General features: G+C 55.3%; 1 protein-coding gene across 1 annotated transcript in view; it reads right to left on the bottom strand.

Annotated features, from left to right (window-relative positions):
* Positions 1-1,237: 1,237 nt before the first annotated feature.
* The window catches only part of FAM78B (family with sequence similarity 78 member B), a 46,173-nt gene continuing 26,190 nt past the window's right edge, over positions 1,238-21,220 (bottom strand). The window contains exons 2-3 of the mRNA XM_079761657.1: positions 10,106-11,040; positions 1,238-1,366 (exon numbers count right to left, since the gene is read on the bottom strand). Of these exons, the coding sequence (XP_079617783.1) occupies positions 10,518-11,040 (523 nt within the window). The 3' untranslated portion in view covers positions 1,238-1,366; positions 10,106-10,517. The remainder of the gene's footprint in view (positions 1,367-10,105; positions 11,041-21,220) is intronic.

The following is a 21,220-nucleotide window of genomic DNA, read 5'->3' as shown; positions in this document are numbered from 1 at the left end:
CTCAGGGACCCGCTGACCTGCTGCGGGGGGTGGGGGGACAGCGTTCAGGGTGGCTGACCTGCTGGGGGAGGTTAGGGGGGAGGCTGAGGAACGGGAGGAGACCGCTGTCATTTCTCAGTGGCCTCTCCCATTCTGGGAGCTGGGAGAGCTGGGGAATGAAGGATGTGGGAGGCGAGGGGGGAGAGCAGACGCCAGAGGCCCGCTCAGCCCAGCCCCCTGCAGACCCATCAGGGTCTCCTTAAAACACCCGTGCCAGGCTCCACCGCCGAGACCACGGGTGCGGGAGGGGACCGGGCTCTCGGGTCTCTGACGTGCCGGTGGCGTTAGAGGACGGCACCGGAGCAGGAGCAGCTCAGTTCTGAGCCGGGCCGAGGGGAGCTGAGTGCCAGCCCCCGGGCACGTGGGCAGGAGAGGGGAGGCCTGGTGCCAGGTGGGGGGACAGTCCTGGGCTGCTGTTTAGACAGCCAGGCTTCCGCTGATGGGTGTGGCTTCACAGGCTCTCGAGCTGGTGGTTTCTAACCCGTTTCTGGTTGAAAGTCTGGTTGGGGTGTGGGTGTTCGGACTCAGGGAGAGAATTTCCCCCCATGTTCTGTGGCTTCAAAGTGGAATAACTTACTGTGCTCTCTGGGGCCAAGAAGGCAAGTTCTGGGGCTGGATACTTCAAAGATGGGACTGGACTTTCTGCTGTGTAATGAATACATATCCCGTAAATAAAGCAGTGAGCAAGCCAGTGAGTAAACCAGGGAGTAAGACATTGCACATCTCCTGGGCTCCTGGCGGCAAACATGGTGCCCTTGGCTACTGCAGGCATCCAGCCTGGCTGCGCGGGGAAGCAGGACGCTTTGACCCCGGCTCTCCAAGGTCAGAGACATCTCCAAAGTATTGACATTGGCCACCCACACGGAGAAGGGAGAAAGAGGGGAGACACACCATCCCTGTTTCCCACCCAGGAGGGTAGGAGGGAAGGCAGGGCTTGGGGACCAGGGCTGGGTTACCCCAGGTAACTGAAGGCCAGGCTAAGCAGCCTTCACCCCTGGGCAGCTTCATAAGAGGGTTGGGCATGGACTTGAAACCTAGATGGACCCAACCTTTACACACAGAAACATACAGCAGGCACAGCCCCCCTCAAAACACCTCCCAGGAGCCAACCCGCAGCCCTGCCAGTGGGGAGGTGCCCGGCACGTGGTGGGTGGGAGGGGACAGGCCACTGGATGGGAGGGTGGCGAGGAGACAAGCAGGATGGCATGTGGTTTATGGGAAACCAGCTGTCCAGGGCTTCAGCTTGGGGGCCACCAGCCACGCTCATTCCCTCCTCAGTCTGCTACGTGGCTCTGCTGGCTGGGTGTGCCTCGTCCTCCGAGGTGACCTGCATATGGACATGGAAACATGTGAGTAGAACGGGCATTAAGACAGCGACTAAAGAACGTCATTCCTTAAAAGCAGATCTGAGCACCACGAATAGATTTCAAGGGGACAATGACCCTGGAATTTTATGCAAAACTATGGGTAATTATTTACACACCCATTAGTAAAGGTGGTCTGTAGCATTTATGTGGCTCTTTAAAAAATGATGAAAAACTAAAGTGATATTAAGGGATTGCAGGTTGTCTGTAGGCACAACCCAGCAGCCAGGCGCAAAGGATCGACAGAAATGGCGGGCGTTTCAGACCCACGGCCCGTTCTCAGCATCTAAGGCACGAGGAGCTGTGCAGGAACAGCTGGATTAGGAGGACCAGGGCTTGGCCGGGATTTCTGCGCATGGGCGCACATGCCACAGGCTGGCTGCTTGGTGTGAGGCTACACTGTTCAACCTGAAGCTGTCAGTCAGGCTGTCTTTAAAAAGAAAACCTGTTCCCACTGTCTTTTCTGTGGGTGCTTGTCCGCATGGCTTTGTGTAACAGCTGTGGTCCCGAAGCAGTGGGCAACTGGCGTTTAAAAACACAAACAGTGGCTTTGAGAGCCTGAAGGGAGCTGCTCCGAGGTCAGCCGGGCCATCGGCTCCTCCTCTGTCTCCCTGATCGGCTTTTGTGCTTGTGTCTTTGGGTTTCTGATACATGGGGCTGTTCACAGGGTGCTGCCGGCACAACAGGGTCTAGGATTGCAAGTGAACACCGTTGCGCTTTCAGATTTCACGCGTGGTCTCAGCTTTAGGAAGAACATGCCCGGGTTCGTAGGTAGGTGGCCACTAAACTTGTGGCAATTGTTGGCAGTTTGCAGACCACCCAGTACCATGCCAACGGGGACCTAGGAGCCTACAAGCCGCTCTGGAGACTGCAGGGGAATGGCAGCCACGCTCCGGGTCGGCGAATGCCAGTTCCCCCTCCTCCCTCAGCGACGGGTCAGATGCACCGACTGCCTGGCTCTGCCAGCCAGTGGGATCTTGCCTGGCCCAGAATGGCAGAATGCTGGGTGACAGGTGCGATGTGGCACAGGTGTGTGGAGGCCTGCGACGACCTCAGAGTCTGCCTGCTGCTCATGGACCGGGAGAGATGCCCGTGTGCAGAATCGCAGCATCATAACGGGCTCGACGTAACCGCTACCTTCTCTGCCGTGCCATCCCTATGATATTATGTAACAGATTTACGACTCAATAGGGTGCCTTGGCTTAGCCTAATTTTTGCACAGAAACTCGTTTAGCTGCAGGTGGGGTCTGTGCATCAGTTTCCCCCAAGGCGAGGCAAAGCCTCAAACCTTGAGGGGGGGGTGAAAGCGCTGTGAACGGGCCTCCTTCCCACCCGACAGGTGGAAACGGGAGGGCTCCTGCGTGAGACAGGTCGTGTTTGGCTGCAGATATTTTTGAATCGGAGGAGTTTACAGCTGCTTATTCTCTCACAACAAATCTGCTTTCTTTTCCGAGGAAGGTGCCCGGAGACGGCCTTGGCCTTTGATTTTGTGAGTGCTTTCCAGGAGCAGGTGTTTGATGGCAGGATCGGAAGAAATGCTTCAGGTCAGACAGTTGCCGGGGTCTTTACTCCCTGGTGCATGCGCCTGTGTGTGTGTGTGTGCGCGTGCGGAAGTGTGCATTGTGTGAGAACGTTCATGGGTGTGAGCACATGTGTGCGCGCACATGTAAGCATATGTGTGTGAGCATATGTGTGTGTGCGTGTAAACATGTGCATGTGTGAATATGAGCATGCACACTAGGGGTGGGGTAGAGCCTCACCCTCATTATTAATGCATATGCAGGTCCTCCTTTCTGCCCCGATTAATTAGAAGTAACGGCTGCCTCACTGCTGGCACGGGAGGGAGTGGCTGGGAAATCATTGGCCTCTTGCTTTCAAAGTCCCGCTCAGTGGGACAGTTCTCAACGGGAGGCACATGACCACCTTCCTGTTGTTTCTCCAGGGCGTGTCTGTGTGGGCCTCCAGCTGGATTGGAGGGTGGGGTGATGGGGTGAGAGCCGATGGGGAGGTGGCCCAGTGCCTGTGTGTGCATGCAGCTACAGGTTTTCCCAGTGCCTTTCCTCGGAGGAGCTCAGCCCTTGATAGTGCTCCTGTCACCGCCCCTCCCTCGCTGAGTCCTCTCACCACAGCCGATGCTCTGGACAGAGAGGGCTCAGGGAGCACGTGCCTGGGGGCAGGTCCTGTGCTGTGTGCTTGCAAAGCTTCCTGTGGGCATCGTGGCCTGTGGTCATCGTGGCCTGTGAGCATCGTGGCCTGTGGGCATCATGGCCTGCGGGCATCGTGGCCTGTGGTATCGTGGCCTGTGGCATCGTGGCCTGCAGGCATCGTGGCCTGTGGGCATCGTGGCCTGCGGTATCGTGGCCTGTGGCATTGTGGTCTGTGGGCATCGTGGCCTGTGGCATTGTGGCCTGCGGGCAGGGACTCTGCCTAGCCTGACGCATAGCAGACACTGTATGAACACTGTTTGAGAGGATGGGTGTGCAGAGGGATCTCATCCATTCTCCTTGAGAAGAAAACAGTGTGTAGAAGTTGGCAGGAAGCAGGGCAGGGTAAGACGAGTCTGGGGTCCAGGGTGGACACTCGGGACTCACTCAGCAAGTGCAGAGTGGGTGTCTGCACAAACTGAGTGGGTACCCCCTTAAGCTGTGCACCCTGGGGCCCGACCTGGAGCACGCATCACCCTGCTTCCTCTCTCCTCCAAGATGCGGGGTCGGCCAGCTGAGACCAGCCCACGGTCAGCAGTGCTTTGCCTGCGAACCCTCCGATGCCCCAGGGCCAAGTGCTCCCATTCCGAGGTCTGCTTCCCGCTCTAGGCGTCCTGACCCAGCACACAGCTGTTGTGAGGGTCTCGCCACACTTTTGGGTGGGCGGGGAGAGTGGGCGCCGGGCGCAGAGGCGAGGCTCCTGAGCAGGGCCTGCCGCCCGAGGCCTGGCTCAAGTCGGTCCTGGCGAGAAGAGCTGGGAGGGTCTCTTCGGGACCACTCCCCAGTTGGACAAAATACCTCTCCCCTCAGAGAGCCGGGGGCGGGGGAGGCCCAGCTCGGGGAGAGGACTGGGTGGGCTGTGGGAACTGGGAGGGGCTTGGGAAGCAGCCTGGAGGCAAGGCTGTGGCTGTGTGGCGGGTCCCGTGGAGCCACAGCAGGCAGGGCGGCAGAGAGGGTCCAGCCTGGGGTGCAGCGCAGGTGTGTGCACCACACAACCAAGTCGGTAATGCTCCCTCCAAACTGAGGCCTCCCAGCCGAGGCCTGTGGCATCGGGGACCCTGTAGGGACAGACATGCCAGGGGAGAGCCACAGAAAGGTAGGTAGGTAGATAGGTGTATGTATGTATGTATGTATGTATGTATCTATCCATCTACCATCTATCCATCTATCATCTACCTATCATCTACGTATCTATCTATCTATCTATCTATCCATCTATCATCTATGTATCTATCTATGTATCTATCTATCTATCCATCATCTATCTATCATCTATCTATCTACCTACCTATCCATCCATCCACCATCTCTCTATCTTACTTTCCCCTCTGTTTCTCTTGCCCGAGCCCACGGCAGGCGCTGTCCCTGGCTGGCTTCAGCCAGTTTAGGCGAATGGGGCCAGGTCTCACGTCTGGCCTCCTTTCCTTTCCAGAAGACCTCCCAGAGTTGCAGCGGCAAGTGCAGCCCCGAGCGGATTGCTATAGGGCCACGCAGCGGTCCCTTCCTTTTCTGACTGCCAGGGTCCAGGCCTCTCCAGCAAGGAGTCTGAGGTGGCAGGAGCTCAAAGACCCCTCCCCCACGAGGCCAGGTTCACGGGCAGGGAAAGCGGTTTCCCTGAGGTGGCTCTGGGCTCCCAAGGAGATGGGGCTGGAGGGCCTGCCACTCGCCGTGGACTGAGTCCACAGACATGACCATACCGCACGCCGGCAGCACGTAGACATCGGGGTTGTTTCTAGACATCATCGCACTGAGTCTTCCTGACTGTGGTGAGGGCTGGGCTGTATTCGTGGCTCAGTTCACAGAGGAGCCGAGGCCCAGAGGAATAAAGTGACTCATTCAAGGTCAGGTTCACCAGCTGGTCCAGGTAACCCCAGGACGCTGACCTCTGGCCCCAGGGCACCTGAATGGGTCTCCCTCCTGATGTGGGTCAGGAGAGAAACCTGAAGGCACAGAGCCTGGGACCGCAGAGAGCTGGGTCTGTGTTGTCCAGCCGCACCAGGGACCCATTAGGGCAGACCCCACAAAGACCACCGTGTCCTTGTCCCGGCCAGTCAGCCTGCCTGAGGAGTGGCAGTGGCTGGACAAGCACAGAGGGGCGTGTGCATGGAACTCGGGGAGAAGGTCCCGTGAGAGTGGGTAACGGTGTGGAGACAGGAGACGGAAGCTCGAGTCCTCGGAGCACCACTAATATTGGTGTGACCTTGGACAGGTCACTGCACCTGACTCCTCAGACCCCTCACCTGTGAAACGGGCTACAGAGGGGATCCTCTAGGGCTGTTGAGACGAGCATGACAAATGTTTGTGCCTGTGCTATGCAAACTGTGGCACACTAACCAAGGGGAGTCTTCGCCATTAATAATGGGGACCGAGAGAGGAGGCCCCACAACATTTCCATCTTGAACAGGGACGTTTGCTTCTCTACTTGAAAAGCAAAACCCTTGGTAAACTGTAAACTACTGCCCACGGCAAGGGAACTGTTAGGAGGCCTGACGTGAGCGATGGATCCATCACTGGGCGGGGCGAGCGCCGTCTCCCCAGGTGGGTTCCCGTACAGTGTTTGAGAATGGCCAAGTGACCTTGGCTGTCCTCTGGCCACTGAGCGGCAACTCTCCTGCAGGGCCTCCATGGCAGCTGCCTCGGCAGGGAGACCGGAGCCAGCTGTCCTCAAGATCCCAAAGAAATGAATGGCAACGACAGGGGTAAAAATATCTGTGTGCTCTGAGCTCGCTCGCTCAGCTCCTTTCTATCTCAGGATCGTTGAGGCTTAATTATAGAGCTCAGGCGTTCATTGGGCTTTTGATTAATTTTCTTTTCAGCCTGAAGAGTGTGAGTGTAGTGGGTCTGTGCGTGCGTGCGTGTTTACATCTTTCTTTGCAACTCAGTTGGGAGCTGGCTCTGGCGGTGTTTAATTGTGTCCTCGGCTGTTCGATGTGCCAAGCAGAGCTGGGGAGGCCATTGTTCACGCTGCCTCTGCCCGTGGGCTGCTCCTGCCGGGATGGGGGAGGGCAGGGCAGGGCCTCGCTCAGCTGGGGCCTCAGCTGTGTTGCTTGCTCTCTCCTCCTCCTGCGCTTATGGTGCTTCAGGGATCCTGAGACCCCCCGGGAGCAGGTTGCTCCTCGCTAATTACCTGCCGGGACAGCTCCCCCACTCTGCGCCCAGTGGGCATCTCCGGCCAGTCTCCCTGGGTTACCCGGTTCTCGGCATAGAAAACAGGGTTCCCTTATTTTTAACACATTCACTTAGTAGATCAGGCGAGGCTGCATGGCTGCGTAGGAGTAAATGACTGGCTTCTCCTTCGCTTCCCTCTCTTTTGTGCCCTCCTGGCAGGGAGCACCGGGGAGGCAGCTCAGGACCTGGGCGAACAGGGGATTTGGAGCAAACGGCCCAGCTTGAACCTGCTCCTGACATCTTCTGTTTGTGTCAATGAATAAGTCACTTAACCTCTGTGTATCTCAATCAGTGTTTATAAAACGGGGATGATAATAATGATATTACGGTACATTCCTCCAAGATGGTCTGGGGGTGAGAAAATGCATATGGAAGCTTTTGTAAAATATAAATCACAGTTCTTTTATTTTGCTGCTCAGATCACGACTTGACCTGTGAGATAACACTCCTAGCACCTGGACAGAGGGCGTCGGGGAACGCCCTTGGATGGGACTGGAGAGGGACCAGCCTCCAACCTCCCACATGCTGTGGACCACAGCCATGACCCAGGAGGTAAGACGTGCGCTGCAAAGGGCCCGAGTGAAGAGCTCAATTTCAAAACAGAGGTCACAGATCAGACCCATCAAAGGGAATCTGGAACATTCATTTTCTGACATAATTGTAACAAGGACCTCCCCTGTCCTTTAAGGGATGGATCCAATCGTCTCCAGAGCTAAGAGGGTGACGGCTCAGGGTGGTGACAGAGTTTTGGCTGGAGACCAGGAGAGGACGGTGGGGCTCAGGTAAGCGTGACTGTGCTGTGATCTGAGGTGTGGGAGGCCCAGGCCCTCCTCTGGGCTCTGCTGCTAAGTAGGTACATGGCCCTGAGATGAGCTAATTTAACTGGACCTCAATTCCCTCGGGATCATGGAATAAAAGCTCTCAAAGGTGACTACAGTGAAGAACCTATGACTTAATGAAATGCTATTTTCCAGTCTCTCTCTCTCTCTCTCTGTGTGTGTGTGTGTGTGTGTGTGTGTAGAATCCAAATGTAATCCTAAGGCCAGCCAACTAATCAAGGCACTGAATGAGTCCCTCTAAACGGATGGCATCTGCCGTCAGACCTGGGGACTCTTGGGGACACGCCTGATGGGAGCAGGGAGGGGACCTGGAGGTGACTCCCTCTGGAGAGCCTTTCACTTTGCAATATCCTGACTGCGCTGAGGGGCATGATCGAGGCTCACAGACAGAAAAGGGTTGTCTTCCTGTAAAACAGCGATCACTTTAAAACAATTGGCTGCAGGGCCCTAGGACATCCGCCAGGAGATTTCAGAATTGAGAGACCCCGCTGCAGAGTTCACAGCATCACTGACAACAACCACAGTGCATATCTGGTTATGATACAGGGCTTTCTCTCTTTAAGGACTTTCCTATCTATTTTTTCTCATTTTGTCATCACATAATTTTTGAGAAAACTGGCGTGGGGGTCATTTCTTTTAAAATTCTGAAAAGTGTGCATTTTCAGCAGGAACCAGTCTTGCTAAGTATGCGGTACTTCGCTTTATAAAGATAGTGCACCCTTGGAAAAGTTATATGTGAATATGACTGTGTAAGTCACATCTTATTTGAGTGGGCAATGGGTATTTGAAAACAGAAATCTTGTATAAGATTGTGTAATATACATAATCCTTTCTTCTTCTTCTTCTATTTTTTTTTTATTTTTACAATTTTTGATTTTTAAAGATCAGGTTTTCTTCAAGTAAGATCACATGGACTAGGTTCTGGGATCAGTGTCCACTCTCCAGCGTCCCACATGGGTGGCATCTAATCCCACCAGCGGGACACACTGCTGTTTCCGATTCTCAGCCACGGAGCTCTTTGGGGCTTCCTCCCTTAAACAAAACAAAACATACCCAAGGAAGCGTGGAAAGGGATGGAGGAACACAAATGGAACAGCGGAGCTATTTCTAAGTGAACTGTCTCCGGTCTCCTGTGAGTCGCTGGCGTGTTGTCTGTGTGTGATAAATGGCTCAGCGTGCCATCAGTAACTAAGCTAGGGGGCAGCTCAGGACCGAGGTGTGGGGTTCACACGGTGTCATTCGAAATGGATCTCCTGTAAATGAGCACCATCCCTGGGACTAGACCCTGAAAGAAGTTCAGCTAAATTGCACTTTTAATAAAAGTAATAAAAAGGCCCTCCTGGCTTTCCTGCTCCATCCTCAAACTCTGGCCGAAGACACCTCCCTGGAGCCAACCACAGGGCTGTCAGAATTGCCCTGAACCTCAACTCTCTCACCAGGCCCGCAAGTCCACCCGTCAAGCCCACAGCGGCATTGTGGGACTTTCAGAATCATGTTGCATGGGGAGAGGCTTGGAAAAGGCACCATATTTATATATCACAGTTCATGACTGGGAATAAAGGGAAAAGCTCTTTTTGGAGGGTGACATAAGTTAGAAGAGCTGGGAAAATCCTTATTATAAAAATTAGAAACCCTTTAAAAAGCTTGATATTGGCCTACCAAAGGAAACACAGTTTCTCATATTTATTGCTTCATGTGAGTAGCTCAGATTTTCATTAACGAGCTTGGGGTTAAGGCTTAGGAAGCAGGTCTCACAAAGGCCCAGCAGTTAAAGTTGAGCTTCAGTGAAATCGAGTGGAAAGAATCAAATATGGAAGCACAGTGCGTGCTTTGTGCTCCACGCACTCGTCAGGAACTTCCGGCCCCTGGCACACAGGCCTGCGTGTGTGCATTCTATACGTCCAAATCATTCAGAAACTAAAACCACAAGCAATCAAAAAGTGAAAATGCTATTCTTATTTGCTGAAATGTTCTTGAAGCCCTCCATGGATTCTTGGCTTATACACATTATTTTTTTGTAAACTTAGGACTAGTAACGGGAACAGAACAAGCAGCTGTAAACAAAAATCACAATTCAGGTTTCACTGAAAACATGGTGAAGGCCCCCGAATATCATAGTGACTGCAGAGCACAGAAACGACCTATCCAAACACTGTGATTAAGGATGCTCTGAATAATCACTTTTTGGAAGGAGGTAGGTAGATGGAACCATCGAGAGTCACCATCAGTTAGTTCACATCAGCACCTTGGATAGCTCCCAGGACTCCCTCTCAGAATAGAACAAACGTCAATATACCTGCAGTTTCTAAGTGTTCCTTTCATTCCAGTGAGTCTACGGATGATCAGATAATCAACTGATAAATGCACAATGATTCATTTGTGATAATGACTTATTCCTTCCTCTCCCCAACGCCCATTCTCCTCACCACCTCCCTTCATTCCACCCCCTTCCCCGGCACCCTCCCATCAGACAGCGGACTGTCTGTCTTACAAACGCCTGGTGTGGATGTTTCACTTCCACTTCTAACTGGTTGGGCAGCAGCATTTGCCACAGGCACTGTTTAGTTTCGTTTCCATTCCCTGCATCTCACAGGAAAATGGTCAATAGTTTGGATAAAAGAATCATCCTGGTCAGCTCCAAATAAAATATGGCTCCTTGCATGGTGTTCTCAGCAAGTCTGTTGAAGCAGTGATTTCTTTGTTCCTAAGAGGAAGAGATTTTCCCTAAGGATTATGGTTCTACCACCCAAGGAGCAGCTCTGCTCTTCACAGGTGGCTGCAAAGGCTGGCAAACCAGGAGGTCTGCTTTGGCTCAGAAATTCAGTTTGGCTCCTGCCATCCCTGGCAGCCCCACGGCGTGTCTCCACGACAGGTGCTCCACATACTTTCAGGCCAGTTGGTTTCTACTTAGGAGGGATCACAACCAGAGGCGGCCCCCGCTTGGGCCTCCACATGAGGACCTGGGCATCATTGGCATTGGGTTTCACTAGTGCATTGGGGGGGATGGGTTCCATCCGGCTCAGGATCCGGGGCTGCTCCTGCTGAGTCCTGCCCACCAGCCGGGCCCGTTGCCCCAAGAGCTGAAGGGGGTCCACCTCAATGTCCACCCTCATCCTCCACTTAATGGTCTGCAGGATGATCTTCTCCTTTGTGGTTGTGTTCATGGCTACCAGCCAGGTGGTGAAACTTTGGTCCCTCTTGATCCTGGTGAGCAGTGGTATGTTGCTGTCGCTCACTGGCACTGCCCATGTCACACTAGGGTAGAAATTGTCATTCATGCTGACGGAGAACCTGGACATCTTGTTGGTGGGGCCGACCAGGGTCACAGTTTCTGTGGTGTTCCCGTACCAAGGGTAGCTCACCCCATCTGAGTCACTGATGGCTTTTACTCTCCCTTCCCTCAAGTCAGGCAGCTCCCAGCTCGACCTGGCAAAGCAGAAGAGATGCACAGAAAGGAAGAGTCTGAATGAATTTTTCAAAAGCTGGAGAGGTGCCCACCACTTCCTAACACAGTCAACTTGGGCAAAATGGGAAGTTCAGAGGGGAATTCAGATAAAAGAGTTCTATGCTGTGCTGTTTCATGATTAAATAGGAACAAACAAAAACAAACAAAAATTAAAAAGCAATACCAAGACAAGTTAAATACAGTCATAACTGGTCCAACTGGAAGCAGTAAACTCAAATAGGCATTTGTGAGACCCACAAGGAGGCATTGACTATTTGGGATGGTGGAATTATAATCAAGTGTTTAAGGCATTCATTGCAAAACCCATTTTCTTGGGAATTATGAGTGTGTGTGAGGTTTGTTTGTTGGGAAGAGGTGTTGGTTAAGGTTTGATGTACCCGGAAGGAACTATTAGGTTGTAAGAGGGCAAAAGAAGGCAAAATGAAAGATTACATCAATTCTTAGGAAATCCCAGTAGTAGAATTTCTACTTAACAAAGAAGATTGTTTAAACCCCAGTCATTGGCCAACCCAACTTAGAAAATATAGACATAGAAACTGGTAACATAAGGAGATAATGGTCACCTCTGGAACCACCTCGATGTGAAAGCTATGTGAAGGCTGGCAGACAAAGTCTCTCATAGCTATTCTCTCACTGACTTCAAGTCCAGTCTGGAAGTCTAATTGCTTAGTTTAGCAAATTTGCCATCTGGGCATTTTGCTACTATTCCCGGCTGTCCCCAACCTTGTACCGAAGGAGGGAAGAGGACATGTGCCCAACTCTTAGTCCATGTCTCTCTCCTGTGCCATGGACTCATTGCCAACACCATCATCACCATCACCACCACCACCACCATCACCACCATCACCACCACCACCATCATCATCATCACCACCACCATCACCATTATTACCATCATCATCATCACCACCACCACCACTACCATTATCACCATCATCACCATTATCAACACCAATATTATAATCACCACCACCACCACCACCATCACCATCATTATCATGCTCATCATCACCATCATCATTACTGTCAGCAGCAGCAGCATCACTATCGCCATCATCATCACCATCATATCACCAACATCATCACCATCATCATAGCTGATACTTATTGAGCACTTGCTCTGTTCCAACCACTGTGCTAGGTGCTTTATGTTTTCTTAGTCAATGCTCAAAATATACGGCAAGATAAATGAATTTTTATTTCCATTTTACATGTAGGAGGATAGAGGCACTTCAAGTTCCAGACGGGCCAAACCAAACGCACCTTGTTCATGGCAAAGCTGGCCCTTTCCCCATTTCTGCGGCAGGAGTGGCCCAGTGCTAACTGTCTTCCAGGTCAGAAGTGAGGGTCATCTTCGGCTGCTCCTATGCCCTCCCCTGGACTGCCACACCTACTGTATCACCACATCCTGTGAATTTTGCTCCATAAATGATGCTTGAATTTATCTCCTTGTCTGCATCCAACTCTCACTGCCCTCAGCATCTCTGACCTGGTCTACTGTAACGGTCTAACTGGTCTCTCAGAGATGCAGGTCTGATTGTGTCCTTTCCATGTCTGAAGCCCTCCAAAGGCTCCTCTACATGGACACCACTGGCTTCACCCACAGCACAAAATTCAAGTTCAATAGGACATATGTGGCTCTCAAGGTCTGGCCCTCAGCCCCACACACTATTCTGTTTCTCACCTCTTCCCCTTTGCTCATGCCCTGCCCTCTGCCCACACTATTTTCTCCCTTCTTAGTCTCACTGTACCTAACTACTCTTCCTCTGAGAATCATTGAATGTGTCACCTCCGCCAGGAAGCTCTCTCTTCCATGTTCCTAGGGATGTATTCAGACCTTCACAGGCCCCTATTAGAATTATTTGTTTGTATGTCTGTCTTTCCCTTTAGGTTATGACTGCCTTCAGGCTTGGGATTGTGACTTATTTTTGAATCATTGGTATCTAGCACATTACTGATAATAATCCTATCTAATAAAGAGGGAATATGCTAATTGACCCTCACGCTGTCGCAAAGATGGTGGCGCCCACAGTCAATAAGGAGGGAATATGCTAATTGACTGCCACGCCCTCAAAGATGGTGGCGCCCAAGTCAATAAGGAGGGAATATGCTAATTGACTGCCACGCCCTCAAAGATGGCGGCACCCACAGCCAATAAGGAAGGAATATGCTAATTGACTACCACACTCTCAAAGATGGCAGCACCCACAGCCACAAGATGGCGGCGCCCAGTCCCCTCAGCCCTGCCGGGGCCGTGCACCTGCCTCCGCAGTCCCCCAGTCCCCTCAGCCCCCCAGCCCCCCAGGGCCAGCCTGAGGCACAGGCAAGCCTCAGATGGCAGCTTCCCAGCTGCCCAGGGCCGCCGGAGGCTCAGGCAACCAGGGCTGGCCGAGGCTTGCACTGCTGGCAGTGGCAGCAGCTGAAGTGTGATGGGGGCGTAGCCTTCCCCTGATCACCGGGTTGCCTCCTGCCCCTGAGGGCTCCCGGACTGTGAGAGGGGGCAGGCGGGGCTGAGGGACCCCCCCTCCAGTGCATGAATTTTCATGCACTGGGCCTCTAGTAGATCTTAATAAATCTCCATCAAAGGAATAAGCAAATATTTGATTGGAATCATTTTCATGCCTCTATGCCTGTAGCTTAGTAGAACTTGTATACAACAAAGCACTTTACCACAGGTTTATATATTCACTCACCTTAAAAAACAACAGCACACTGGCATCTACTATTCATTTAGGGCCTATTATTAGAACAGCTCCATGCCTAACACTGAAAGTTATGTATGCTTAAGGGGGAGGGGGAGAAGCCACACACAAATAAAAATGAATGAATTGGTTACGATGGGCTTGAGGTGAGAATTAAGTAAGACAACGAAGGGGAAGCCCTTAGCACAGAGTGTGGCACAAAGCAAGTGACACAGACGTTTAGTAAGGAACAGAGACGGGGGAGTGGGAGGGAGAGAAGGAAGCCAGCAGCCCTGGGCCTTCTCCGTGCAGGCACCGGCAGCACCTGCTGGAGGCAGGGACCAGCATACACTGTTCACACAAGGAAAGGCTCCTCTGAGTGAAATGGGCTGAGAAGCACCTGGGACCTCCTTACGTCTCTGAGCTATGACAGGGGCCAGTGGTGTGTGCAGGTGCTTGGAAGCTCTAACACGCCGGGCCAATGTTAGTTATTATCTCATCCCTCCTTCTCCCACAACCTCTTCTCCGTGCTGTGATAAGCACAGTGTTTGCGTTCTAGACAATCAGCCATTGACCCAGCACTCACAGCTAATGGACTCGCCAATGGAGCTAATAATGAAAACATTGATTACTGCAACCTTCACGCTTCCTGCGTCTCTTTTTTAAAAGAAAGAGGCAAATCTCAATCAAACAAGCTCGTGTGAGGCATTTCATTCAAATAAGTGGATCCTGCGTGAAGGTCCAGGTGCCACCAGACCAGCCAGGTCTCCAGTGCCCACCGGCACAGCCCCCTCTCTGAAAGCCCACGTGGCTCCCTGAAGCCCTGTGGTCACCGAGGAGATGGGAGCCGGCGTTCTGGAAGGCAGGGCCTGGGCAGGTGTGGGACGGAAGTAGGGGGCTCACACACGGAGGGTGCCCACAGACCTCCCAGGGGAGGCTTGGAGATTCGTGATGGAGCTCCCCCGGGCCCAGGTGACAGGAGTCCCTGCCTCGTCCCACACGCTAGAGGGACTGGGACACCCACTCGGTGACTTCTGGTTGTGCCCCTCCACACTGAGTGAGAGGACCTGGCGCTGAGGACCAGAGCCCCTCCTTCTAGACCACACTCTGGGGACCTGGGACCTCAGTATTCCTACCCAAGTGGCCCCACGCTCACCCTGACGGAGTCCCCACTTGGGAATGTGGAAAGTTAGGCTATGGGAACACCACACTGAGGATCCGGCTGTTCTCCTCCCAGGCTGAGGAGAGCAGTGTGCCCATGTGCCAGCCAGTGCCACTCGACGTGGCAAACTCAGCGCCCCACACCGTTCTGTCCAAACACAGCGCCCCACCCCAAGCCCTCCAGGAAGGAGCTGGAAGGAAGAGCCCGGGTGGGAGGTAAGAGAGGGGAGCGGGTGGAGACCCCACAAGGGCAGGTGCGGGGAGAGGGCTGTGCTGGGAGGTGGGGGCGGCAGCGGCGTGTGTCACGAAGCCACAGCCTCTGGGTGGCCTGTCCACCCACGCAGACATCAATCCCAGCCCCGCACTGGCCCGGGGCCTGATTCTCAGATGGTGTGCGCCGAAATTACAGAGTAAGTTTAAAATTAGGCTTCCCTCCGCTGCCCTGTGTGTGTCAGACTCGGAAGCCTGTGACTACCACCTCCCACCATCCCTCCGCCCCTCCGTTCCGACCACATCCTCTCCTGACTGCGTGGCGCGGCATTTTCCCACGGCAGAAAAGGCCTGTTCAGGGTTTTTAGAGCCTCCGTGTGTGGAGGGCCAGGCTGGGCCCTGTTCTGCTTGGACTGGTCCCCTAGCGACACTTCTCGTTAGGGGCTCTGCCTTCAGGACCCAGAGCTCAGGTCCTCTCGCACCGTCCCGGTGGGCTGTCAGAGGCCCCCACGGTGGGCTGGCTGGCTCCCACGGACAGCCCTGAGGTCTCGGGTGGGTGATATCTGAGCTTCCTGGAACAAAGCAGTTCCCCCCACAGAGCTGCGGGCCGGGAGCCCCAACACGTCCTCACACAGGCCTATGGCCGCTGTGCCGACCACAGGGGCCTGTGCTGGGCGCCCCTCAAGTCCACAGCCTCCCCGAGGTGCCGGGTCAGAGGGCCTCCGAGGGGTCGGGCTCCAGCATTTGTCTTCTCCATCCACGTGGCTGCCCTGGCCCCAGGCACGCCTCCTCTCCAGGCCACCGAATGGTCTTGCTGGGCCTCCGTCCACGCTGCCCTGCCTGGCCCCACAAGCCAGGAAAGTGATCTTTAAGAACGTAAATCAGATCATGAGGCATCTCTCTGAGAACCCCACGCTGGCCTCTGAGCACTGTCAACACCAGGGTGCACCCCGACCTTCTCATCCTAGAGCAGGACAAGCGCCTCCCACCTCTGGTGGGTCCCTGCAGGATGTCGGGGTCCTCCCCTCTCCAGTCCCCGCCTGCGCTGCACAGGTTCTTGCGGCTCAGCTGTTGATCAAGACACAGCTGCTTTTCGGGGGCTGAATTCACTGCACCCACGGCGACGACGGATGTGCACATGGACGCAACAGGCCCCTGCTCCCAGAGGCCAGCGCTTCCGGCTTCTCTTCCAGGAACTCACGGTTTCCACCAAATAACACCTGGGAGGAGGGCAAAGGGTGGGGGAGGGTCAGGTCCAAGACGCCAGGCAGAGGGGCAGACGCGGGCACGGAGAGGCTGAGGCGGGCTGGTGTGGCCCAGCGCACAGCCGTGTGTGCACACTCGGAGTTCACTGTTTTCGCTGACTTCCCAGTGCGTGCTCACAGGCCACAGGCCCTGCACGGAGCACAGCAGCAGCTAAGCTGGGCAGCGCGGCGTGTGTTCGTGTCCTGGGGCCGGTCCAGCTCCACTCACAGCGGGGTGCTGCCTGCAGGGGTGCAGGTGCACACAGAGGAGGTCGCCCGGTGCAGCCAAACCAGGAGGCAGACGGGCGGAGCCTCTAGGCTGAGAGGGGTTAAGTCGCTTGTCTGTACCTCCCGGCTGGTCAGTGGTGAGGGTGGGAATCAGCCCAGGAGAAACCCACGACCTTCCCCTAAACTGGGTGCCTCCCCCAGGGCCATTTTAGAGTTTCATTATCTGCACTTCTGACAGTTGATTAATTCCTTTAAAACATAATTTTTGAAGTCCTGGGTCCGAGGCACTGAGGCTGAGGGGACACACAGCTGCGTGGCGGGGTCATGACTGAGGCAGGCGAGGTGAGGAGAGGCCCTCAGCCAGAGGATGCTCCGGGCGCTGGGGCGGCGGAGGCACTTGCTCCCACGTGTTTTATGTTTTTGAGGGTGTTGTCCATGGGATGCTCTCCCACCTCCTCCAGAGAGCCTGGGTCAGGACTCAGCCCCCAGCGAGCCGTCGGGTGGGGACGCTTTGAGCGGATTCCGCGGCCGCTGTCAGTCGACTCCATCAAATGCCCGGGGACTGGCTCTGGCCCCTGGATGGGTCGCCTGCGCTCAGGTGACTCTGGCGTTGGTCTGAGAGCCATCGGGGAGCTGGCCTGCAGCAGAGGAACCTCTGGAACCTCGTGCTCCTTAGATGTTGGGTGGAATCAGGCGCTTATGACTCTCCCGCTGCCCGGGCTGTCGAAGCTGTGTGGGCACTGACGTAGATTCAGAGGAGCATCAGCAGCGCTCCCGCACGCCCGTCCCCTGCGCTGGGCCCCAGGCCTCTCACTCCCTTCCCACGGACGTCCTCTCCTCCGCAGACCCCACTGGGCGGGGCGGAGGGCACTGGGCTGAAGCCCCAGGTCCACGTGGTGGGCGCCAGGCAGCGGCACGGCTGACCCGGCCGTGAGGTGGAGGCCCGTGGAGCGCTGTGCAGGCTCCTGAGAAGCACGTGCCATGTCAGGTGTTCGGCCCATTGCAACTTCCAGGCTTCATCCAGCGGCCAAGCAGTCTCCACCCCTCGGCCCTCAGTGAAGGGCGCCTGGCCATTCCTGCCGCCGACTTGCATAGCCGTGGGGCTTTCCCACCGTACTTAGCCACCGGGTGTGGGGGTAGAGAAGGCGCTGGGTTAATCTGGGTTGGTGGCCTTCCCACCATCAGCAGAATAAAACCCAAACCCCTAACTTGCTTCCCTGGCGCGTCCTCCTCTGGCCTCTGATTCCCCCAGCTTCACCCCACACTACACTCCCCTGTGCTCTCAGCACTCCATCCCCACCAGGTTCAACCGGGGAGGCCCACGGAAAGCCAGCCCCGAAGCCGGCAATGACAGCCTCCTGCAGAAGTAGCAACCCCTCCTGCCCCTCCCAGGCCCTACAACCTTCCTCCCAGCGTCCCCTTTCTGGCCCTGTGCTGTGTGGGTTGAATGACGTCCACAGGGAAACAGGGATTCAGAAAGCCCTCTCCGCATGCGCCACTGTTCACTGCTCACGGCCGCGGGGAAGACTCCACTTTCTAAGGCAGGACCCCACCCACCTGCCCGCCCACCCACATGAACCCGCCCACCCACCCACATGAACCCGCCCACCCTGGACAGGCAGACCGATGCCAGCCTGGACGCTGACCCCACACTCCACAGGAAGACGGGGCTGAAAAAGGCCACGTCTCGGGGGAGGAGGAGGCCAGGGAGGAGGCCACTTCTCTGAGGACAATGGGCTTAGACCACCCAAGGTCACGGTTAAGCTTGTCATGGCTGCGACTTGCCTACTGAAGGCAATGCAGTCCCAACAAAATCAATAGTGAAGAAAAGCCACCTCGGGGACATGGCTCATTTGCAATCAGTTCCATGGTTTGTTGAGCCATGTGCCTGGCACTGCCCCCGGTGCAGGGGACACCCGGCTCATAAGCTCAGGGCCTTGCCGTGGGGAAATGGTGACATGATTCGGGAGCACAGACTGAGAGGCAGATCACTCCAATGTGACATGGGTTTGGGGACAGATACATGTCATCGTGGGCCCGCAGGCAAACTCCTGGCCAGCTCGAGGGAGGAGGGTGGGGACCACAGCGACGCTGACTGGCATCTTCACGCGTATTCACTCAGGAACCCTCACAAGCACCGGTGTAAACGAGGGGAGGGTTTTGCGGGATCTGATCACAGGCGCAGGCTCCTGAGCAGAATCCTGGGCGAAGAATGAGGAGCGGGGCGGAAGCGGCATGGCTGACGGCCTCCAGGTGTGGGGTGGGCACAGAGGAAGAGGAAGTGTCTCGTGTCACCTGGACGTGAAGTCGGGCCAAGATCCAGGGGTGAGGAGGCAGAAGGGGAGGTGGGGGCCTCGGCGACTCCCCCTGGCTGTGTGGCTGGGTTGGTGCAAGGAGGTGGGGTCTCAGGGGTAATCCTTTGTGGGTCCTGGCTCCTCCCGTTGCCATGGAGATACTCACCAATGGTGACAATGGACGGGAAAATAGCAGCAGCCAAATTCCGGCTCAGCCTTCACATTTCATCGAAACGTTCTCTTCACCCTCACTATCACCGATGGAGAACATGCTGGGCTCTTTTTTTAGACAAGGCGGCCGATGCTCAGACAGGCCTGAGTGAGTTTCTCAAGGCCCGAAGTTAGGGAGTGATGGAAGCTGGTTGGGCAGGAACCTCCCTCCACATCCTGTTTGTTTCCCACCACATGCTCCCGACCCTGTTAGCGGGATGGCGGAGGAGCGCGGAAACTCAGTGGTTAACCCGGCTGAGCTAGCATTTTTCTGTATCCAGAGTCTATTTTCCTCAAGAATTTTCCAGAACTTGGCTTTCTGGGGACATGATCTATCCAAACCGCCTGTGACTGACTTGGTAAACGTGAGCCAGAAACAGTTAGCTAATGAGTTACCGTCAGCGCAGTCACCCCTGCCGACGGGCACGCATGGAGGGGAGAGTAAAAGCCGGGAAGTGCCCCCGGCGGAGGGGCCCAGCCTGCTCCCCCACCCCGCAGGGAGCCAGGCCGCCCTGCCTGGGTGCGGTTTAAAGGGCCCCTCCAGGTGGTCGGTGCTCTCCCTCCCGCCGCCTCCCCCTGCCGAGTTAGTCCTGTGGCCTCTTCTCCCCCGGGACCTCTCACCTGGGACCCAGTCCTGGTTCTCAGCCTCGCTCTGCCGGCTGGCCATCGGCTTCCTCGAGCCTGCTCTTGCCTCCGAGGCAGACCTAGGTTCTCCCCTGCTCTGTGCTCCTCCCAGCCTTGCCCCCCCAGAAATCCCATCCTGACCCTCAGGACCCCCCGATGAATTCTGGGCATGAACCCAGCTCTGACTTTAAGTCCGAGCGCTCCAAACACAGTCCCTGAAACGTGGGGCCATCCAATCAGTTTGGGTGACATAGTGACAGGAAAAGAGGCCTCAGGAACGCCATCCTGAAACACAGGTTTGATGAATGAAGGCGTGAGAAACTTGAACTCTCCAACAACGCCCATTGTACAGACCGCACGCTGGACCGCAGAGCCCTAACTCGCCCCTGGCCAGGCTAGAATGAACGGGGCATGCCGGAGCCCCAGTGCTGCGCTCTTTCAGACCCCCCGAGACTCTGGGAGTGAAGGATGCGAAGAAACAATTACGTGTGTGGAAGGGGACGCTGCTCCCGGAAGGAGCCTCTAAACGGGAAAGTCTTTATGTAGCATGTGAACAAGCACCATTAGTTTTCCCTGGTTTGTAAGTTTCTTTAAAACGTATATCCAGGTTCTTGATGGGGGACAAGTCAGCTTGTGAGATATGTATGGCCCAGAAAGACGGCAGGAAGACACGCTGAGGCAGGCCCCGGGTGCATGGCAGTCACGGGCGGTGGGAGAAATGCCGAGGACCGTAGATTCTGGTTTTCAGGCAGCCATTCCAAGCCGCTCCCCGCCCGCTACTCTTCCCACGAGCACAGGGCTGAGGGGGCATTGTCGCCTGTTAGTGCCTTTTAGTGCCCTAACCTGGCAGCCCTGTACGACCCAGAGCTCAGACCCCCGTTAAAGCGGCGGCTCCCTTCTCCACAGGCTGCCTCGTCCACGGGTAAAGGCCTACGAGACGGAGCCTGTGCCCCTTCCTGGAGGACAAGCTCGCAGAGGAGGGCGTGTCCAGGCGATTCCTTGCAGAGCGGAGAGCCTGATCAGCGGATGGGTTTCTGGGCCTGAACTGAAGGCAGGCGGGCAGGCCACGTGCAAAGTGCTCCTTATTTTTTAAAAAACAAACAAACAACAAAACAGGCAGATGTGGATTGGGCACGGGAGGCAAGGCCAGCGTCCTAGTGGCTGGGATGCCCATAGTCAGAGTTGCTTCTGGGGGAAGAGCCTAGTCCCAGGGCCAGCACTGTGCACAGGGGCGCAGGGGACAGGACACATGGGAAGTGTGAAGGAGTGCGTGTGCGTGTGTGTGTGTATGTCTGCATGTGTGTGCGTGTGCCCCTGTGTGTGTTGAGTCCACATTGCACCGAGCCAATGGTCCGGGAAGCGGGGGGTGGGAAGCACTGAATGCGATCCCAAGCAGAAGGCATCGAGGGGTGACTGTGCCTAGGACATCACCCGTGCCCACAGCACCCGTGCCCACAGCCACGAGGAAAGAGGGGCAAATAAAAAGCA

The sequence above is a fragment of the Cnephaeus nilssonii genome, assembly GCF_951640355.1.
Source record: "Cnephaeus nilssonii genome assembly, chromosome: 21".
Taxonomy (NCBI): domain Eukaryota; kingdom Metazoa; phylum Chordata; class Mammalia; order Chiroptera; family Vespertilionidae; genus Cnephaeus; species Cnephaeus nilssonii.
This window is presented reverse-complemented; position numbering and strand designations above follow the sequence as displayed.